Source organism: Tinamus guttatus, unplaced genomic scaffold, assembly GCF_059628265.1.
Source record: "Tinamus guttatus ecotype Peru unplaced genomic scaffold, ASM5962826v1 Tinamus_guttatus_pri_ptg000530l, whole genome shotgun sequence".
NCBI classification, from domain to species: domain Eukaryota; kingdom Metazoa; phylum Chordata; class Aves; order Tinamiformes; family Tinamidae; genus Tinamus; species Tinamus guttatus.
The window spans coordinates 3,482,740-3,499,605 of NW_028289064.1; the positions used below are offsets into that span (position 1 = coordinate 3,482,740).

The window sequence follows — 16,866 nt, forward strand, 5'->3', positions numbered from 1 at the left end:
CAGAAGATATTTATATCTCTGGTAACAGGACAGCTCACTTGTCCTTGGTTAAGTAGTTGATAGAGAAAAGGTGGTTAATTACTGTAACATACAAAATAAGAGCTGACAGCCAGAACCAAGAACCAATAATAATTTTGTGCAGAGAGTGAATAAGAGCAATAGACCAAGTGTCCCCCTTCCCAAGCAACCAACCATGAAGCAAAGCAGAGAGCCCTCCACCACCACCAAGTCCTGGTAACTCAGAGCAAGTAAAAACTCCCCTGTCCCTGGTTCAGGCCTTTATTCATGGGCTGGGGGGTGGGGATAGGGCTGGTGGAAGATTTAGGTTCCCTGTCAGCTGGGATAATCCAATTAAAAGCATTCTCCCCTTGGAGGTGTAAGGGTGGGGGGACATGACCCATGAACATCAACAAGACTGAGCAGGAAACAAATCCCCCACACTTGATTGATGAAAACAAGAAGGAGAAAGAGAAAAAAAAATCAATAAAAGTTAGTGCACAAATGCTGAGGGACAAAAACTTGTCACATCTGAAAGGCACTTGCTGGTTATCACAACCAGCAGTTTCATGTCCTTTCAAGTCTTTAACTAAAAACACAAAGTCTTACTTTTCCAGGAACAAGAAATGCCAGCTCAGAAATCATCCATCTAAAAACTGGTACAAATACTGTTTGGATTTGAATACTAAGGATCGGCAACCTTAACGTTAAGCGGAATGTTTAGTACGGCTTAACAAAGGTTTTGTGCAATTGCTCCAGTCGCTAAACAACAACTGTCTACTCTTCATATTAAATAATTCTTTAGCATATACTTCAAATTCAACCAGTTGTTTCTGATTTTTTCTTAATAGAGGAAAATACATAGCTAAAAACACTTGCAAAATAAATATATATTTTCAGATTTATGGTTCCTCTTCTAGGGTTCTCAGTTCACTTCTTTAGTTAAGTAAACGTTTCTATAAGTCCTACGCAGGAGAGACTGAAATGATTAGAATGGACTGTTTCGCTAGCAAAAAAACAGAATTTTATGCCACTTGCATTTGAACAAAGTGATTTTTTTCATATTAAACCAAGTATCAATAGCTTTCTTTCAAAGTGAGAGGATGTGAAAATGAGAGCAGTGTTAACACGTTAACTCTGGATGCTTGAATGAGCCATAAGCTACTTAACTAAAGCTAGAGAAACTCCTGCTGATGTTACACAGGTGTGACATCTGACATATGAAAACACACCATAATTCAGCATATAAACTATATGAAAAAATGTAAAGTGCATTATCTAACTTGTACAGAAGATTTTTTGGACAGGCACACATTAGATTATCTCTAGAGGTCCTTTCCAACCTTAATGATTCAATGATTATTTATATAATAAATGGACACAAAACAACGTGTCTCATAAGAAAGTTAAGAAACCATGCAAGACACAACTCATCTCTATAATGGGGACTGAGCTATAAACATTGTTTCCAGAAATAGTTTCAAGAAGCATGACATGTCCTGTATTTTTCCTAAATATATCGCAGAAATATAAAATATTTCTCCCTTAAGAAAAAAAAAAAAAACTTTTTTAAAAATCTTACTAGGGATACTGAAATTCCTACAGTAAAAGATGTAACAGGCTTAAAGGCAGAAATGAGGAATGAGGAATTTTTTGACAAGTGTAACTATACTATCTTTTCTGTTAAATGCTCCAACACAGGCAATGAATCACGACAACTTAGTTTGAATCCTGTATAGTGTAATATTAACATGGTCAGTATTGTGGATTTTATGTTTTCCTTTAAGAAAAAGGCTGATCCTCAAGATTCCTTCCTTAAGCAGATTTAAGAGCACTACTCTCAAAAGCAAATTCATTTACATTTTCACAAATCTTTAAGTACAGTTACAAAACATATGCAAAGCTCTCATCTTAATAAGAGATGTTCAGAAAATGGTTTGATGTTTTCCTAGATAGCATTATTTTAAAGAAACACTTTTACATACTAGCTGTTTGTGCTTGGCTTTTGCCAAAAATCAGCATGTTCACAGTTTTCCTTTTCACAACCTGTACCCAAACTCCGCTCGGCTGCTCTCAGATAAAGCAACTGCAGGGCAAAATCACAACACCAGGTTGCAAGCACACGTCTGTTTGGAAAACACTAAGTAGATAATATAGTGAACTCAGGGTGCAACTGGACTGCAATAACAGCCAAACCGTTTCCCTTTTAAAAACAAAGAATAGTATTTGGCATTAAAACACGTGCAAGCACTAGACCAGAGATGCATCTCCAAAGCTCTACTCTTTCCACATAAGCTTGACAACACCAAGTGGCATTAAGCCACTGCCCATGAGAAGCAGAGCAGCCCTGTTCTGTTCATGTCCCAAGTAGCTATCTCTCTGTGACAAAATATATGACGAAAATATTAAGAAGTAATTTTCATGTTATCAAATGAATCAGATACACAACAAAAATGCACTGATTTTATAGTAGAAAGTCCCTAACTCACAAAATCCTATGTCTTCACCACACCCTCCTAAAACCACAGCAGATACGAACTTACCAAAAAGTTTTCTAACCAAAGTTCAAAATATTGTATCATTCTCTATATTTACAAAATATCCAGCTTTTTCTATTTGTTTCTTTTTTAATATCAGAAAAAATATGTTGTTAAGATTATATGTGAGCTACTGCAGTTCAATATTGGCTTACTTAAATCAGTTTTATTTAAATCTTAAAATAAACAGGAGAAACCTAGTTTATGCTACTTCTCGTCTCATCCTGTGTAGTCTCTAAGCCCAGATCTGTTTCTCAGACCACAGCCAAAGCTAAATCTAAGGACACAAATCAGAGGAAACTGGGCAGCAAGGAACCAGCTGTCACTACCCAACCCTGTTCCTAAGTCCCATTAGTTTTTCCATTTCCTTTACGGTCACAATAAATATAAGGAAAAATAGCCAGGTAGCTAACTCAGCAGAAGACATCTAGATATAATCTAGAATTTATTAAATTCACTTCAAATAATCCTGCAAAAACATAATCCAGTTTAAGGAGCAGCACGCCTCTTTACTGCAAGTAGAAAGTGTTTATCTACAGTTACCTATCAGTCTCCAAATTAAATATTATCAAGATGAACTTTGAAACCAAATGTATGCTGGGAGGATGCACACTGGGGTGTAAGGGAAATGAAAAGCACAAGGACCCGATAAACCCTTCTTTAGAAAGTATGCCAACCCTTCTGTAAGAATTGCTTTCTGGCACAAAAACCAAGTAACCTAAGAAAATTACATGTGTTATCACACGCAACTGGGTGAAGCTGGGTAGTTATTCCCAACTCAAACTAAAACCAACCAGGTAAATGTGCCCATCCATGAAAGGAACCAAAACTGTCCAGTCATTGAATCTGTAACTGTTTTTGAAGAAATAAATTTTACATACAAAGACTTGTATAAATTACACCATAGTGCAGATAAATTCTAACTAATTTAGCTAGCAAGATCTCATCAGAGATCTAGTTTTATCATCAACGCTAAGGAGAGTTTTTAGGACAGCTGCTCCTGAAAAGCAAGTGATAAAGGGCATAAAACAAACTGTACCAATGTAAAAAAGGCAGGTAAAGATGCTTAATTCTGCTGCTGATAAAGATGTCAAACCTTTACCTGACTCCAAAAAGGCATTAAAAAGAACATATGCTCAGAGACCAAAAACTTCACAATGCAATACCAAACACATCTACAAGTTCATAATCTTTACTATACTATCAATCAAAATTAACTAATAACCAATAAAACACACAAAGAAAATCACATTTTATAACCTATTTCCCAAATTCATGCACCAAAAACATGTCACAGAAGTGCTGCTTGAAGGCAATTAATAATTCTTAATCCCTTTCAATCTGAATAGGCACTGATCTAAAACACCTAAATTAAAAATATTCACATTAAATAGCATTCATAAATGTTTTGTAAACTAGAAGATCTTTCTGCACAAAAACAAACAACAAAGTTGTCTAAAGTCAAGTAATCCACTTTTAAAATGTCCAGTTCTGGAACAATAACCATTGCAAGTTACTACAATTGCTACTAACAACATGAAAAATTGTGTCAAAATCCCGAAAGTTGATTTCCTGACTCACTGGATGTTGCTGTACCTTTACTGACTATATTCAAGAACTATTAACTACGCAATTTCTTTTCCCTGTTGCTATTGATCAAATAAATCCTAAGGTCTTCTTTGCAACTATTCCAGGAGTTCTTCAAGTCTCCCTTCCTAAAGCAAGAATTTTAAAAGCCTCTCCTCTGTAATTTTCTTGCTTCTTCTCTGAAAATCTCCAGTTTTGAATCCTTAATGAATGGTGAGAATGAAACCTTGATTCCAGCACCTGCCACACTTACACTAGGAGGTATCTAGTCCTACTTGATACACCTCTGCTTGTATGTTCCTTCTGGCTAACATTACACTCACACTTTACGCTTCAAACAGCACATCAGGAATTTCATGCCTGTTTTAGAGTCACTGCAGTGTATCTCCTTCCTGTAAAGTCTTACACTCCTTCCTGTAATCTCCTTCCTGTACAGAAATTAGTACTTTCGCTTTCACATGACATAACTAACCCTGAAGTAGCAAACTGGTTTTATTATTTACCACAGTCTTAAACTAAAGATACTTTATGAGTGACATCTCTTATTCATAGAACAATGTTATTACTTCGTTCCAAGAACAAATCTATGCACACTAAAATATATCCACCCAATGATGGATTTTATAGTGCCAGATTCTGTTACCAATGTTTGATCCATAAAACATACAGTGTAAATAATGTTTTATATTTGAAGATCTCAACATATTTTATTCAGTGGGTAAGAATCACTAATTTCATATATACTTGAGACAGCACATCACAGAAGTTGGCTGATATGTAACAGATAATTGACATCAAAAGTTCAGACACAAAAAAGGCCTCCTGAAAACTTCTGCTGCACCTCACTCATTAAAAACTCAGCTCTAGAAACTAACGGTTTGTATGCAAGAGTGCCTTGCTCTTGTTATAATTTTTCAGTGATACTGCAAAACCTGGAACAAAACCAGGAAATTAATGTTTTATCGCATCTTTGCTGTAGAAGCAAAATTAAAAGTGGGGCTGAGAAACTACAACACTTCACTGTTATGTATTTTTCCTTCGCAACTCTTCTCATACCAACAGTCACAGTAAGGAAGACCGACTATCACAAGTTAATAGTGGGCCTGATGAACTCAGGTGCTTAGGTATGTTGTCTCCAGTTCATTTCAAACACAATATAACGTTCCTGCATGCATGGAATTGCAAATCAAGGCCTCAAAGGCTTACCAGACATCTCTTAATCCATCTGATAAAAAGAAAGAATGAATAGTGAGGTCTGCAATCAGCCATCTGCTCAAAAATTTAGTTCCCCTTTGAGTAATACAGAAGACAGACAGACTTTCCAACTGGACATTAGACTCTTGGAAGAAAACTTGTATTAACCTCTAGTCAGTAGGCAACTGTAATTTGTGCCTTAAAACAAGCACATCAACCTCACCAGCTTCTAAGTGGGAAAAAATAACTGCTTTCCAAGAGGAAAAGTGTGGATGAAAAGTGTATCTTATTTTCCCTCTTTGAGAGTCTCCAGCCTGCTGCAAGATGACAGGGGGCTGCCAGTATGTATCTCCCAAACTCTCATTTACAGGTGATCTTCCCGCAACAGCCTCTCTCATGAGGCACTTATCTTTCTCCTAGATACGGAGAAATTCTGCACTTCACTGAGGCGCAAATTCTTGCAAATTTCAGTTCTATTCTTCAGATTTTCCGTCCTGTTAAGTTCTGAGAAAAACTTTCTGCAGCAGTAGCAGAGTTTAAAAGAAATTTCAAAAGAAATTTCATCTTCAACCCTATGGTTGATTTCAAAAGTTTGTAAAATTTACAGGATTAGCAGTTTTAGAAGTCTGAACTTCACAGAAACAGATGTAGTTTTACTTATGCATTCAGTAACATAGATCTTGTCACTGACTGTAGGCAAACTTTGAAATACCTTTTTTCTGAAGCATCACTTTAAACAAACAAACAAAAAAAATAGTGAAACACTGCATTTAGTGTAATTCTAATACTATTATCTGTGCATACAACCTCAGACAGAAAGTTCGTATTTCAGAAAAGAGATAAAATACTTAGCAAAAATCTGTCAAGCCATGAATATTGCTTAACACTATTCTGTGCAATACTTTTTCCACAAGGAAATATACAAAAAAACACAGGTCTGCGCTGAAATAGGGGTAAGAATTCCCTGCATCATTAGCCTAGTGCTTTTAAAAGGAAAAGATTATTGATATATGGAAACAACTAGTGAACACATATGCTACTGTAAGGAAGTTCTACTGTAAAAAGCTAGGAAGTCTACTAAAGGTCTTCCAGAGGGAATGAGAATCTCCTAATAGTGATGCTACACCAGAGCAGTGCAGCAGTCAAGTACAACCAGGATTTGTGACCCTTCATAATTCGAGAGAAAACACCAAGAGCTCAACATGTGCTAAACAAAAAACTCTTCCCTCTTTTTAAATGCTACATTGATGTACTATCACAACCAATAGCTGATAAAGCAATTATTTTTTAAGTATTAGTGCTGAGGTTCATTCAACGTCAGTACACTTTTTCCTTACTCAAAAACTATGTAAGAAACAATTTCTCTCTACTTTAAAAGTGATGAATTCCTCTCAAAGTGCCAAAACAACTCATACAAAAGCTTGACTTAATCAGCAAGTATAGTTAGTGCTAGAAGTTTAGCATTTTTTAATTACTGCTTTCCATAGCAAAGCTATTACAATATATTGAGCTAAAGACATTTGTAGAAGGCAAAACACACAGTGACAGAGGTTTTTCTCACTGGTTCGCATCATTTTAATAACTGACTTGATATTTCACAGAATAGAAAGAAATAGCAGCGAAAGCAAACATAACCTGTCAAGACCACAAACATCTCCTAAAGAGCAGTTGAAGAACTAACTTTAATCAGGCCCCTTAGCACACAGTAATTCCAAGTGTGTTGAGGCAAAGAGAACACTATAAAATTTACGAATTGCTGCCTTAACTATTGGATGGTATCAAACAGCACCTCAGAAACCAGCAGTTTCCATTACTTTTTTGAAGTTTCATAAGAGTAACTCAAAAATACCTGATAAAAGCCGAAGCAATAACCTGTATAAGCCATCCCTGCAAACTTAAAGGCTAGAAGTATATATTAAGAAAACATCACACTAAGTAAACTAATCACAAGAGAATGCTTTTCATGTAGTGAAGGAAAGCAATTTTGACAAACCTTGTTCTAAAAATGCATAAAGATACATACTCCTTTAAAGGAACAAAAGGAAACCTATAAAACACAGATCTGTAAATAGATCTGCTCATACACTAGCAGTGAACAATTCAGAACAGCACAAAACTCTAGAAGATCCTAATATTAAAATCCTAATGTCTGTGGATTTTAGGAAGCAGCTACAGCAGGTGCCTGAGAGAACAGCATTAACTTGTTGCCATGAAGTGCAGTCTCCTGGATATGAAGGACTAAGGATAGTCTCTCACTCACAGATTTTCCTCTGCTCTTCCCACTTAGATCAGATACCAGGGTTTAATGAAAGAAAAAGGAGAGGACCCCTCCCCACACAGACTCCTCCCAGACCCCATTTCTTAAACAATTAGCACTTAATACAGTCCTATTATTATCACAGTTCTTTCCTAATAAAAGTAACAAAAATAACTTCCATCCTATGTTTTTAAAAGCACAGCTTTTCAGCTACATTTCAAAAATCAATTCTGAATGTTGACATTCTAAATATTAAATTCAAAACTAAAAAAAAAAAAATACTTACACAACCTACATTGTTTACCTTTCAATGTTTTCCATCAGATAATCTCATAGCAGAGTTAAAAAAGGGTAATACAATCAATCCACCAAAAACGAACTTCACTGCCACAGGTTCAAATCAAATTTTAAGTTACTTTCTATTTAAAAGTCAAATACTTAACACAAACTCTTGTTAAAAATAACCTCTCCCCTAAAACTGTAGAAGTAATGACTTCAAAGAAAGCTTGCACTAGTATCCACAGAAATCTCCTCTTTCCTTTTTTTTGGTTTTTATTTTTCACTTTGATGTTGTTTTAATTCACAGAAAAGCCTTCCAGATTTGACTACTCCAGCAGAAGCAACTGCATTATTCTACCAAAAAACAAAACAAAACCTTCAGATCCATCCACCAGTTATTTCTAAACAGACAATATTCAAAGAACTAGATGAGGGATCTTTTATTTTGGGGCGGGGGGGAAGGCAGTCAGATGTTGAAAAAAAAAGAAACCAAAGAATGTTTCATGGACAATATACTCTCTCACTTGCAATCACAGATGTCTCTCTTCTTAACTTGGACAATACAGGTGAAGAAACTGTTTACACAGTAGCAAATAATTATTTTAATAATAGCAGCATGTAAGTGGCTAGCAACCTCAACCCTTCACTGCGTTTTAACTCTTCTAAGGCTTCCTTCTTCTCACATGCCCAGCCAGCTTCCCCACTCTCGTCCCTGTCCTAACGAGCTGCTCAGTTGGGCCTGCTGCTCCATGATCACACCAACTAACCAGGAGTCGGATTCTTGTTCTCTTCTATTATAAGGGTCACTAGGACAGGAAAAGAAAAGTTGGCTCCCTGTTTCCACTTGTTCAGTCTGCCTTTTATAGTGTGGATTTTGAACTCTTCCAGGAACCACCAGGAACAAAGCAAGCCAACACTCCATGACAGAAGCAACTCCAGCAGACCAAAAATTCACAATCTAAAATACTCCATTCAGGCTCTGATGGAGAGCAGGATTTTAAATCTAAGAACTGTATCAGGAATGGTAGAGCGCTTATCAACAGCATTCTTAATTGCTAATAAAAAAATAAACAAATAAAAGAAGCTTATGTTCAATAAAGCTTGGTTATATTTTGGAATCTAAATATCCTGAGATATAATCAAATTTCTACAAAATAGCATGCATGGCATACAACCCAGCTAATGCTTCCCATTTGTGATTTTACAAAGTTTACTGAGATCATGATATGAAGCACTTTTTCAAAGTCTTTTAAGCATAAATGCAGCAAAATACTCATCATCTCCACATGAGTGAAGTGAAACAACAGAGTAACCGAGTACTCATGGCAAAACTTCACTCCAAACTCTTTTCATTGAACTCAACTTTTTTTTTCTCTCTTTTCTATTATTAGTTTGTCATTCTGCCCTATAGAAATAAGAAACAGCCCTTCCACCCCTGCCTCATGAACCCCTTTTTCAAGCAACAGGCTGTCCCTTACTACTACTATTTGGGAGTAGAATTTGTATCTCCCTTACAACATTCCCAAAGCTACCCTATTTCACCTCCTTGCCTCCTCTTTCCTGTCTATAATTCTTTTATACCAATATCATTCTTAGTCATTCCTTTGAAAAGGACTACTAGGATCATCCACCTTCTCAGTCTGTTCATCCTCAGGCACAATAATGCTAAAACTTTGTAATTTCCCTTTTTCTGTAACGGAAACACTCCTCCACATCTACAAGGCCCTTCAGAGTTCTCTCCATGCAAACAACAGGAGGTTTAAGTCCCTATTTGTTATTGTTACAGAACTTCTGGTTCTGGTAAGACCACTAATCGCTTCCAACTCCATGTTTGCCTGCAAGAACTGACCTACAACTAACAGATACACTAAGGGGGGTAGCTATCCAGTAAGTTTCAAACTCCTGCAGACAGAGACACAGCACAGGTTAATTTAACCTCACAAACTTCACTAGGACTCTGCATTTTAAAGTGTTTTTGTGTGTGTGTGTTTTTGGGAAGACAGAAAAAAAGACTGTTTGGGGGCTTTAAGGGAATTGAGGATTTGGGGAGGGAAATAACACTAGAGATTTTTCAATAGCGTTTGTTTTCTTAAGTTAAGCTAGATCATAGAAAAGCAACAGGTCCTTTGTAGCAGTTCCAAATCAAGCACACTAATTTTATAATAGTCAAATGTACAGCAATTAGGAGAAGGAAAAAAAAAAGTTTTTCCAGAACCAAGACAATGGAGAACAGACCACTCAAGCAGTAAAAAAAGAAAAGAAAAAAAAAAGAGGAAAATACAGTAGCCTTAAAGCCACTTAATATTAGGACATCAATTAGGATGTCTGTAAAGACTCTTCACAATCATTTGTGATATGTATCCCTTCATTTAAACAGAATTAGTCACAAAATGAAAAATATAATTACTTCTATTCCCTGCATGTACATATTTGCAAAACTACAGGAATTCTATACCAATAAATAGTACTTCAGTGTAAGTCAAGAAGACACAGAACATGGAAAAAATATGTTCTTTAGATATTGCCAATATACAAATGTCCACAATACCCACAGCATTTCAACTATATTCTAACACCTACCTTCAATTCACATTGACAGAAAGACTCAGTAAACCGTGGCAGGATATAGAAAGAAATATGCAGGGAGCTGAAAGTTGCACATAACTAATCTGAGAGACAAAGTTAACGTGTTCCTGGCTCAAATCAGCTCAGCTTTGATTTGCTGTATAAAATATACAGCATTCAATGTAACTTTGGTTATTCTGAGCAAGTTGGGGCCCATCTATTTTATTAACAACATATAAAATGCGCTTCTTTGTTCCATTACATAGTACAGATATTCATTTACTTAAATCAGTATTTCCCTTCAAGCTAACTGTATAGAACAGTTTTCTTCTCCTGCTGTACTAAAGTAAAATATGCACACAAACACTTTCAGATCAGAATAAATATTCTCCACTGTGCTAAAAGCCTGGGAAAGCAGAAGTAACAGTGGGATAGTGTTCTTTTTACTTACAAAACTATAATTCATTCATTTCCATCATTATTATAGACTTCCATACATCAGGACATTCATCAGTTATTAAATACAGATGGATTTTGTGAGAACTTCAGAACCACCTTCCTATCTTAAAAAGCATGTCAATACTCAAAACTAGAAATGTTCTCCTCATCCTCCAGATGTTTTCATATATGTATAGCTCCACTAAATACAGCTCCACTGAAATCAGAAGAATTACCAATTGTAGCAAAACTAAGAACAATTATAAGACTATGCAAAGTTATCGTTTTTGGACAGGTGAACAGGAAAAACTAGAGCGCACAAAAATAGGAAATTATGATACCTTGAAAGGTAGCACAGAATAGCAGCCTTGCAAGTGTGTTTAAATCTGAGAGCACTGAACTTTCAAGTGTGGTCAATATACAAAAAACAGTGTGCAAACATACGATACATGCTTTTAGCATCATTCTGGACAACAGAATCACGTTATTGGTGATCTACAGATATCTCTGTATTAATCCAAAGAAGGAAAAACAAATATGAACTACAAAAACACCTGGATGCTGTAAACGTATTCGTGGTGCACAGGAACACTAAAACATACCTAAAAATACTTTCTGTGTTTCACGTTACCATTAACTATCTATTATAACAAGTAATGATAATGCAGCAACAAATATATCTTTATATCGCACGTTGTTAGCTTTTCACAGAGCATCAAGAAGCTCTACCTTAAAGCTCTAAGTTTAAATTTACTATTTGAACACTTTGTTTTATAACTCCATACTAAGAAAAAACATAGTACTTACAAAATACAAAACGGACTTTAAAATTCAGTCAGTATTTGGGGTTTTTTAAACTGTAACCATTACCATTTCTAAAAGGAAAACCCTGCTCTTCCCCGTTTCTCACATCAGGTAAGACATCACCGAGTGTATTATTACTGTCTACAACAGTCTATAAAAACACAACAAACCAATTGACTTAACTGTGAACATTTCCCATCTATGTTCCTGCTAAGAGAGACTTCAGTAGGTGCTAATTTGGATTGTTATTTTCTGATTGTTAAGTTCTACACAGCAGCTGAAAATGCAGTTTGTTTCCGTTTTTAGGAGGTTTAGTCTATGAAGTACTCAACTACGTAGTTTATCACCTCAATATAAAGAATTATGAAAAAATAATAGCACTATAATATAGTTTTTAAAAGAAAATATCTTTCAGTGGTAAATCCAGAATACGATTGCTTATTACTGAATATTGAAATAAATCTAATTTAAAAGTAACTCAGACATACCACTAAATAAAAGTTTATTTAATCTTTCTGGCCTTAGCAAGAACTACTACACCTGTAAAAATAGAAATTTAAATTATTACTTCCAAAGAAACTGCTGTTTTTGTTTCAATGTAGTCTTCCAAGCATGGCAGCATATCCAAGCACATCATTTAGCTCTCCTCATGTCAGTAATAACTGGTAATTTATAATATTTCTGAAAAATCAGCAATTGCTCAAATAAAGGTTAATTAAAGATAACTCACCACCATCCCTCTCTCTAACTCTGTGAGTATGCACACTTTTTGCTTTAGTGTGCCCTGGGGTGTCAACATATTTGTTTTCAGGGCTATCAGAGCGTCGCAACATTTTATTTGGTGGTGAAGGATCTGTGGTGTCTCGCATCTTGTCATGACGGTGATCACCACCACTGGGGTGACCCTTGGATGAGTATTTAAGAGCCTGCAAAATACAACAAGAGGACAGGCATTTACATTAACATCTGTTCAGTAACTTTAAGTGTAAAGTGATATATCTATATTTCAGATCTCTTCCCAGAAAACATTTTAAAGTTATTTAATTTCCCATTTCGATATTAGCCTTTCTAGTTTTAATTACCTACATTACAGCAACAAGTTCTGCAATTAGAACTCAAACCCTTTTCTCCCACTATGACAACCAACCTAACATTTACTGTTAGGACAAATCTAGTTTCTCTGTATTTTCACTGGTGGACTGCACACATTCAGCAGCAAGTGGCCACAGAGCTCCCGACACTTTAGGAAGAAGCAGAAGTCCCTGGTTGTTATTAAAATGATGAACAAAAAGTTATTCAAAGTTTACACTAGTTCAGGATGTGTCCTTCTTACAGTTGATGCCACTTTCACCCCTACTTAAACTTCTGCAAGCTTTTTATCTTTACTACTATATCTCAATAAAATAATAACAAAAGCTAAAATTTGGGGGACTTGCAACATGGAATATGACGGTTTACTTGGAAATATTTACCAAAAAAGGCACTTTCTGCATCTCTTTGACCGCTTGGTTTTGCGGTGTGAACTTCTGAGTGGAAACTGTTTACATTTACATGAACTGTCACTAAGAGCTGTCTTTGACTGTCAGGTTCCATTTCACAGTGATACAAATACACAAAAAATATAATAAAACAACAGCTCAATTACGTGCCCTAAGGAGAGCACCGCTACAATATGCCAGCATTCCCCACATTCACACCCTCAGAACTAAACTTATCCGTAGGCCAGGCAGGCGAACGTAGTAACTCTTGCAGAAATTACGGTCCATCTCAGCAGTTCATGGAACCGACGGTGGTTTCTGACCATCGCTAGCAGCTGGCAACTGCAGAAATTAAGCCTCACTGGCAACCCCGGTTATTCAGTGTCTAAAATCATGCCCTGCTCAGGTTACAGCCCACAGCAGCAGTTTTGGGGAGAAGAAAGGACTTGGGAAAGGGGGCGGGGGGTAAGCACAAAACGTCTTTTGTTTTTAAAAGGGAAACACTCACCCCCACCCCCGCCCCAGCTCTCCCCTCACTGCGAGCGACCCCGGCTCGCGCTCCCGCCCCGGCCCTCCCCGCCTCCTAGGCCCGGGCCGCACTCGGCCCGCACTAGGCCTCTCCTCCCCGGCCAGGCGCCGGAGGCCCCGCGCGGGAGCCGCGGCCGCTCCCCACGCAGTCGCCGCCGCCCCCCGCGGCCGCCGCGGGCCCCGGGAGGCCCTGAGCGGCGGGGCTGGGGAGGCTCCCGCAGCGCGGCCTGCGGCAGCGGCCGAAGCCTCCGCTGGAGTAGCCGCCCCCCCCTTGCCTTCCCTTCCCCTCCCCTGCTCCTCCTCCCGGGCCTGGCGGCCGGCGCTCTGGGTACCTGGTAGGGCTGCGAGTCCCCCCTGCGGTCGTGACAGCTGAGGAGAGAACGAGAGAGAGAGAGAGCGAGACGTTAGCAAGCACCCGTTACCGGCCACCGGGGAAGGGGGCCCAAACATGGCGGAGGAGAGGGGGGAGACCCCGCGGGGCACGGGCCCGAGGAGGAGGAAGGGATTTACCCATCACTGAGTCTCTGCTGTTTCCTCGCATACATTACCATCAATGCCCGGCCTGTGTGCGTGAGTGTGAGGGGAGCCGGAGGGGACGGCCGCGGCCGGGCCACAGGCACCGAGGGGGGAGGCGGGGGAGGCAGCGCTCCGCCTCGCCTCCGACCGGGGGCAGGGAAGGGGGCAGGGAGGGAGGGGGCGGCTCGGGCAGCTCGGCTGGGAGCAGCGCTCACGGGCCCATCGCCTCCGCGCGCGCCCAAAGGGGAGACGCCGGCGACTCGGCCCCGCGCGCGCTAAGAGCCTCCGGGAGCACCGACTCCGCCGCCGCCGCCTCCCCCCGCTGCGCCCGCCGCCGCCGCCGCTCCTCCAACTACATCCGGGAAACTCGGGCGACGCCGCGCTCGGTTAACGTCGGCTCTTTTCGGCTCTTTCCGACACGCTCCGTCCCCTCTGTCCCCTTTGCTCTCGGGCGACTCTGCCTTCGGGAAACATCGGCTGCCTCCGCCGAGCCCAACGCCCTTCAGCCGCTCCCTTCGGCAAACATCGGCTCCTTCCGTAACTCCCCCCGCCCCCGCGCCTCGGCCTCCGCAGCCGATCGCTACCTGTCTTCGGAAAACATCGGTCGTTTCCGTAGAGAGGTTTCTACGCTCCCGCCGGGTGACGCCGCTTTCGGAAGCGCTCGGGTATTTCCGTGACCCCGCGCCGCTGCTGCCGCGCTCCCGGCTGCGGCGCCCGGCGGAGCGGCCGTTGGCGCCCAGGGCGCGCCCGGCGGGGTGGCCGCGAGAGCCCGCGCCGTGCGCGAGGGAGGCGGGCGGGCCGCGCCGCGCCGCGCCGAAGGGGAGCCGGGCCCCGCAGGGCCGCCCGCTTCCGCGGTGGGAGCCGAGCGGGCGGGAGCGCCGGGCAGGTGGGGGCAACGGAGGAGAGAGGCGACGGGGGGAGGGGGACGCCGCCGCCCGGCTGCGAGATAGGAAAGGGAAGGGAGGAGAGGCCTCCTCTCACCTCCCCTCCTCCCCTTCCGCCCGCCGACTTGATGTATAGGCAGGAGCCATTTTGTGTAGGTTTCGCCTCGTGCGAGGACGCGCGGGGCGGTAAAGAGGGCGGCAAAATGTCCCTAGGGAGGCGGCGGGGCCTCGCTGCGCGGGGGCGCCCGGCCGAGAGGCGGCGTCGCTGCCGCCGCGGCGCCACCGGGAGGGCCCCGGGCCGGGGGCCTTGGCTGGTGCCGCCGCCGGCGGCTGCTGCTCAGGGCGCCCCCCGCCCGCATCGTGCCCTCGGGGTGGCGCGAAGGGCGTGTTTCAGTGCGGTAGCTCTGGTTACCCCGAGCAGAGCATCGCCATGTTCTGCTCTGCACTTACTACACGAAGGACCGATTTTCAGCGTGGGTAATCCCGTAGTTTTGCCCTATGCTCCTTCCTGGGAAACTAAGAAATGCGGCACACCTCAGAAAGGGCGTGATTATCTTAATTGAGCACCTTTCCCCGTGGCTTTGCTCAAGATGTGTGATTATTCGTGACAACTCTGCTTCACATTTTTTATGGTTTGTTTTGTTTGTTTGTTTTTGTTTTCTTCCAGAGTGCAGAAGACTGTGGCTGAGAGGGGACCTTGGGGGGCCGAGGGAGAGCCGTGGAGGATGACTCAGCAGGGAGCTGCTCTGCAGGGTTACAATAATGAGCTAGTGAAATGCATCGAAGACTTATCTCTGCAAAAAGAAGAGCTGAACAAACAAATACAGCAAGCAGAAGAGGAAAAGAATAAGCTCCAGCATCAAATCCAAGTCCTGAATGAGCAACTGGAGTGTGTATGTGAAGACCTGGCCCAAAAGGTAGCGTCACGGAATGAGCTTGATAAAATTCTTGCTGAAACGGAAGCTGCTTACATGAAAATTTTGGATAGTTCTAGAACTTTGCTTAATGTCCTGAAGAAGGAGGTGGGAAGCTTAAAGAGTACACCAGAACTGAAAAGCCATGTAACCTGAATCTGGCAAATGTTTGGACTCTACAGTACTGAAATTCCACTAGGTGAGAAAATGTGGTTAGCCACAGAGCTTCCAACAGCAGTATAACCGGAAGGGGACTCTACTCCAGTTTTTCCATGTTTTTCTTTACTTTTTTTTTTAAGCATTAGAAATCCTGTAGACCATATATGAAATAAAGTTGTTGTTTTGCTTAAAAACACCTATGTAGTTACTTAAACCACCACAAAACTGTCCTGCAAATATATAGGTAGCTGAGGCAGATTTGAGGCTGTCAGTTCTGATGTGACGATGCTTTACAGCTGTTCGGAAGATGAGGGTAGAACACTTCTGGTTTACAAATCAGACTTTGAATGGCTACATTGAATTCCAATTTGACTGAATAATACTTTAAATGTGGAGAGAATGCTTGCTTTTTTTTCCCAGTTGCTCTTTTACCAAAGGCTTATTTATTTCTCCTCCTTGAAATCTTACCTGTTTAGAAAGAAACCCACTGTAAGATCTGCGTAGATCAGATACTACTTGTTTTCACTGTAAAAATACTGCTATTTATTTTTAACTGTGAGATGCTTTATGAAAAGGTAGTAGTTACCTCCCTCCCTTAGGAGGGGACATTTTCTCCACTTGATATGCACAAAGAGACAAGCTCCTGTTTATAATCAACCCTTAATGAGCGGGAATAATGGAGTGATAAGGTGAGAAAGTATCCCAGGACATGACATTTTAATGATATGA

General features: G+C 40.7%; 2 protein-coding genes across 8 annotated transcripts in view; one reads left to right on the forward strand and one right to left on the reverse strand.

Annotated features, from left to right (window-relative positions):
* Positions 1 to 14,808, reverse strand: part of WAC (WW domain containing adaptor with coiled-coil) — a 59,999-nt gene extending 45,191 nt beyond the window's left edge. The window contains exons 1-3 of one of the 5 annotated variants that reach the window (XM_088533994.1): positions 14,765 to 14,808; positions 13,997 to 14,033; positions 12,389 to 12,584 (exon numbers count right to left, since the gene is read on the reverse strand). In XM_088533994.1, coding sequence (XP_088390120.1) covers positions 12,389 to 12,584; positions 13,997 to 14,033; positions 14,765 to 14,781 — 250 coding nt within the window. In that variant the 5' untranslated portion in view covers positions 14,782 to 14,808. Of the gene's footprint in view, positions 1 to 12,388; positions 12,585 to 13,996; positions 14,034 to 14,174; positions 14,312 to 14,395; positions 14,467 to 14,536; positions 14,651 to 14,764 lie in introns of those variants that run through there. The other 4 variants (XM_088533997.1, XM_088533995.1, XM_088533996.1 and 1 more) reach the window with 4 other exon arrangements.
* Positions 14,809 to 14,874: 66 nt separating this feature from the next.
* On the forward strand, positions 14,875 to 16,154 carry LOC104570459 (microtubule nucleation factor SSNA1). Of its 3 annotated transcripts, none has more exons than XM_088534004.1 (2): positions 14,875 to 15,066; positions 15,732 to 16,154. In XM_088534004.1, exon 2 carries the CDS (start codon positions 15,790 to 15,792, stop codon positions 16,132 to 16,134), a length of 345 nt encoding a protein of 114 aa, XP_088390130.1. In that variant the 5' UTR covers positions 14,875 to 15,066; positions 15,732 to 15,789; the 3' UTR covers positions 16,135 to 16,154. The 3 variants fall into 3 exon arrangements, with proteins under 3 accessions (XP_088390130.1, XP_088390132.1, XP_088390131.1); XM_088534006.1 differs by having other exon boundaries at positions 14,875 to 15,034; XM_088534005.1 differs by lacking the exon at positions 14,875 to 15,066 and adding an exon at positions 15,177 to 15,216.
* The last annotated feature ends 712 nt before the right edge of the window (positions 16,155 to 16,866 follow it).

Coding starts and splice junctions, on each gene's coding strand:
- LOC104570459 (XM_088534004.1), top strand. CDS start 15,790: ATGACTCAGCAGGGAGCTGCTCTGCAGGGTTACAATAATGAGCTAGTG.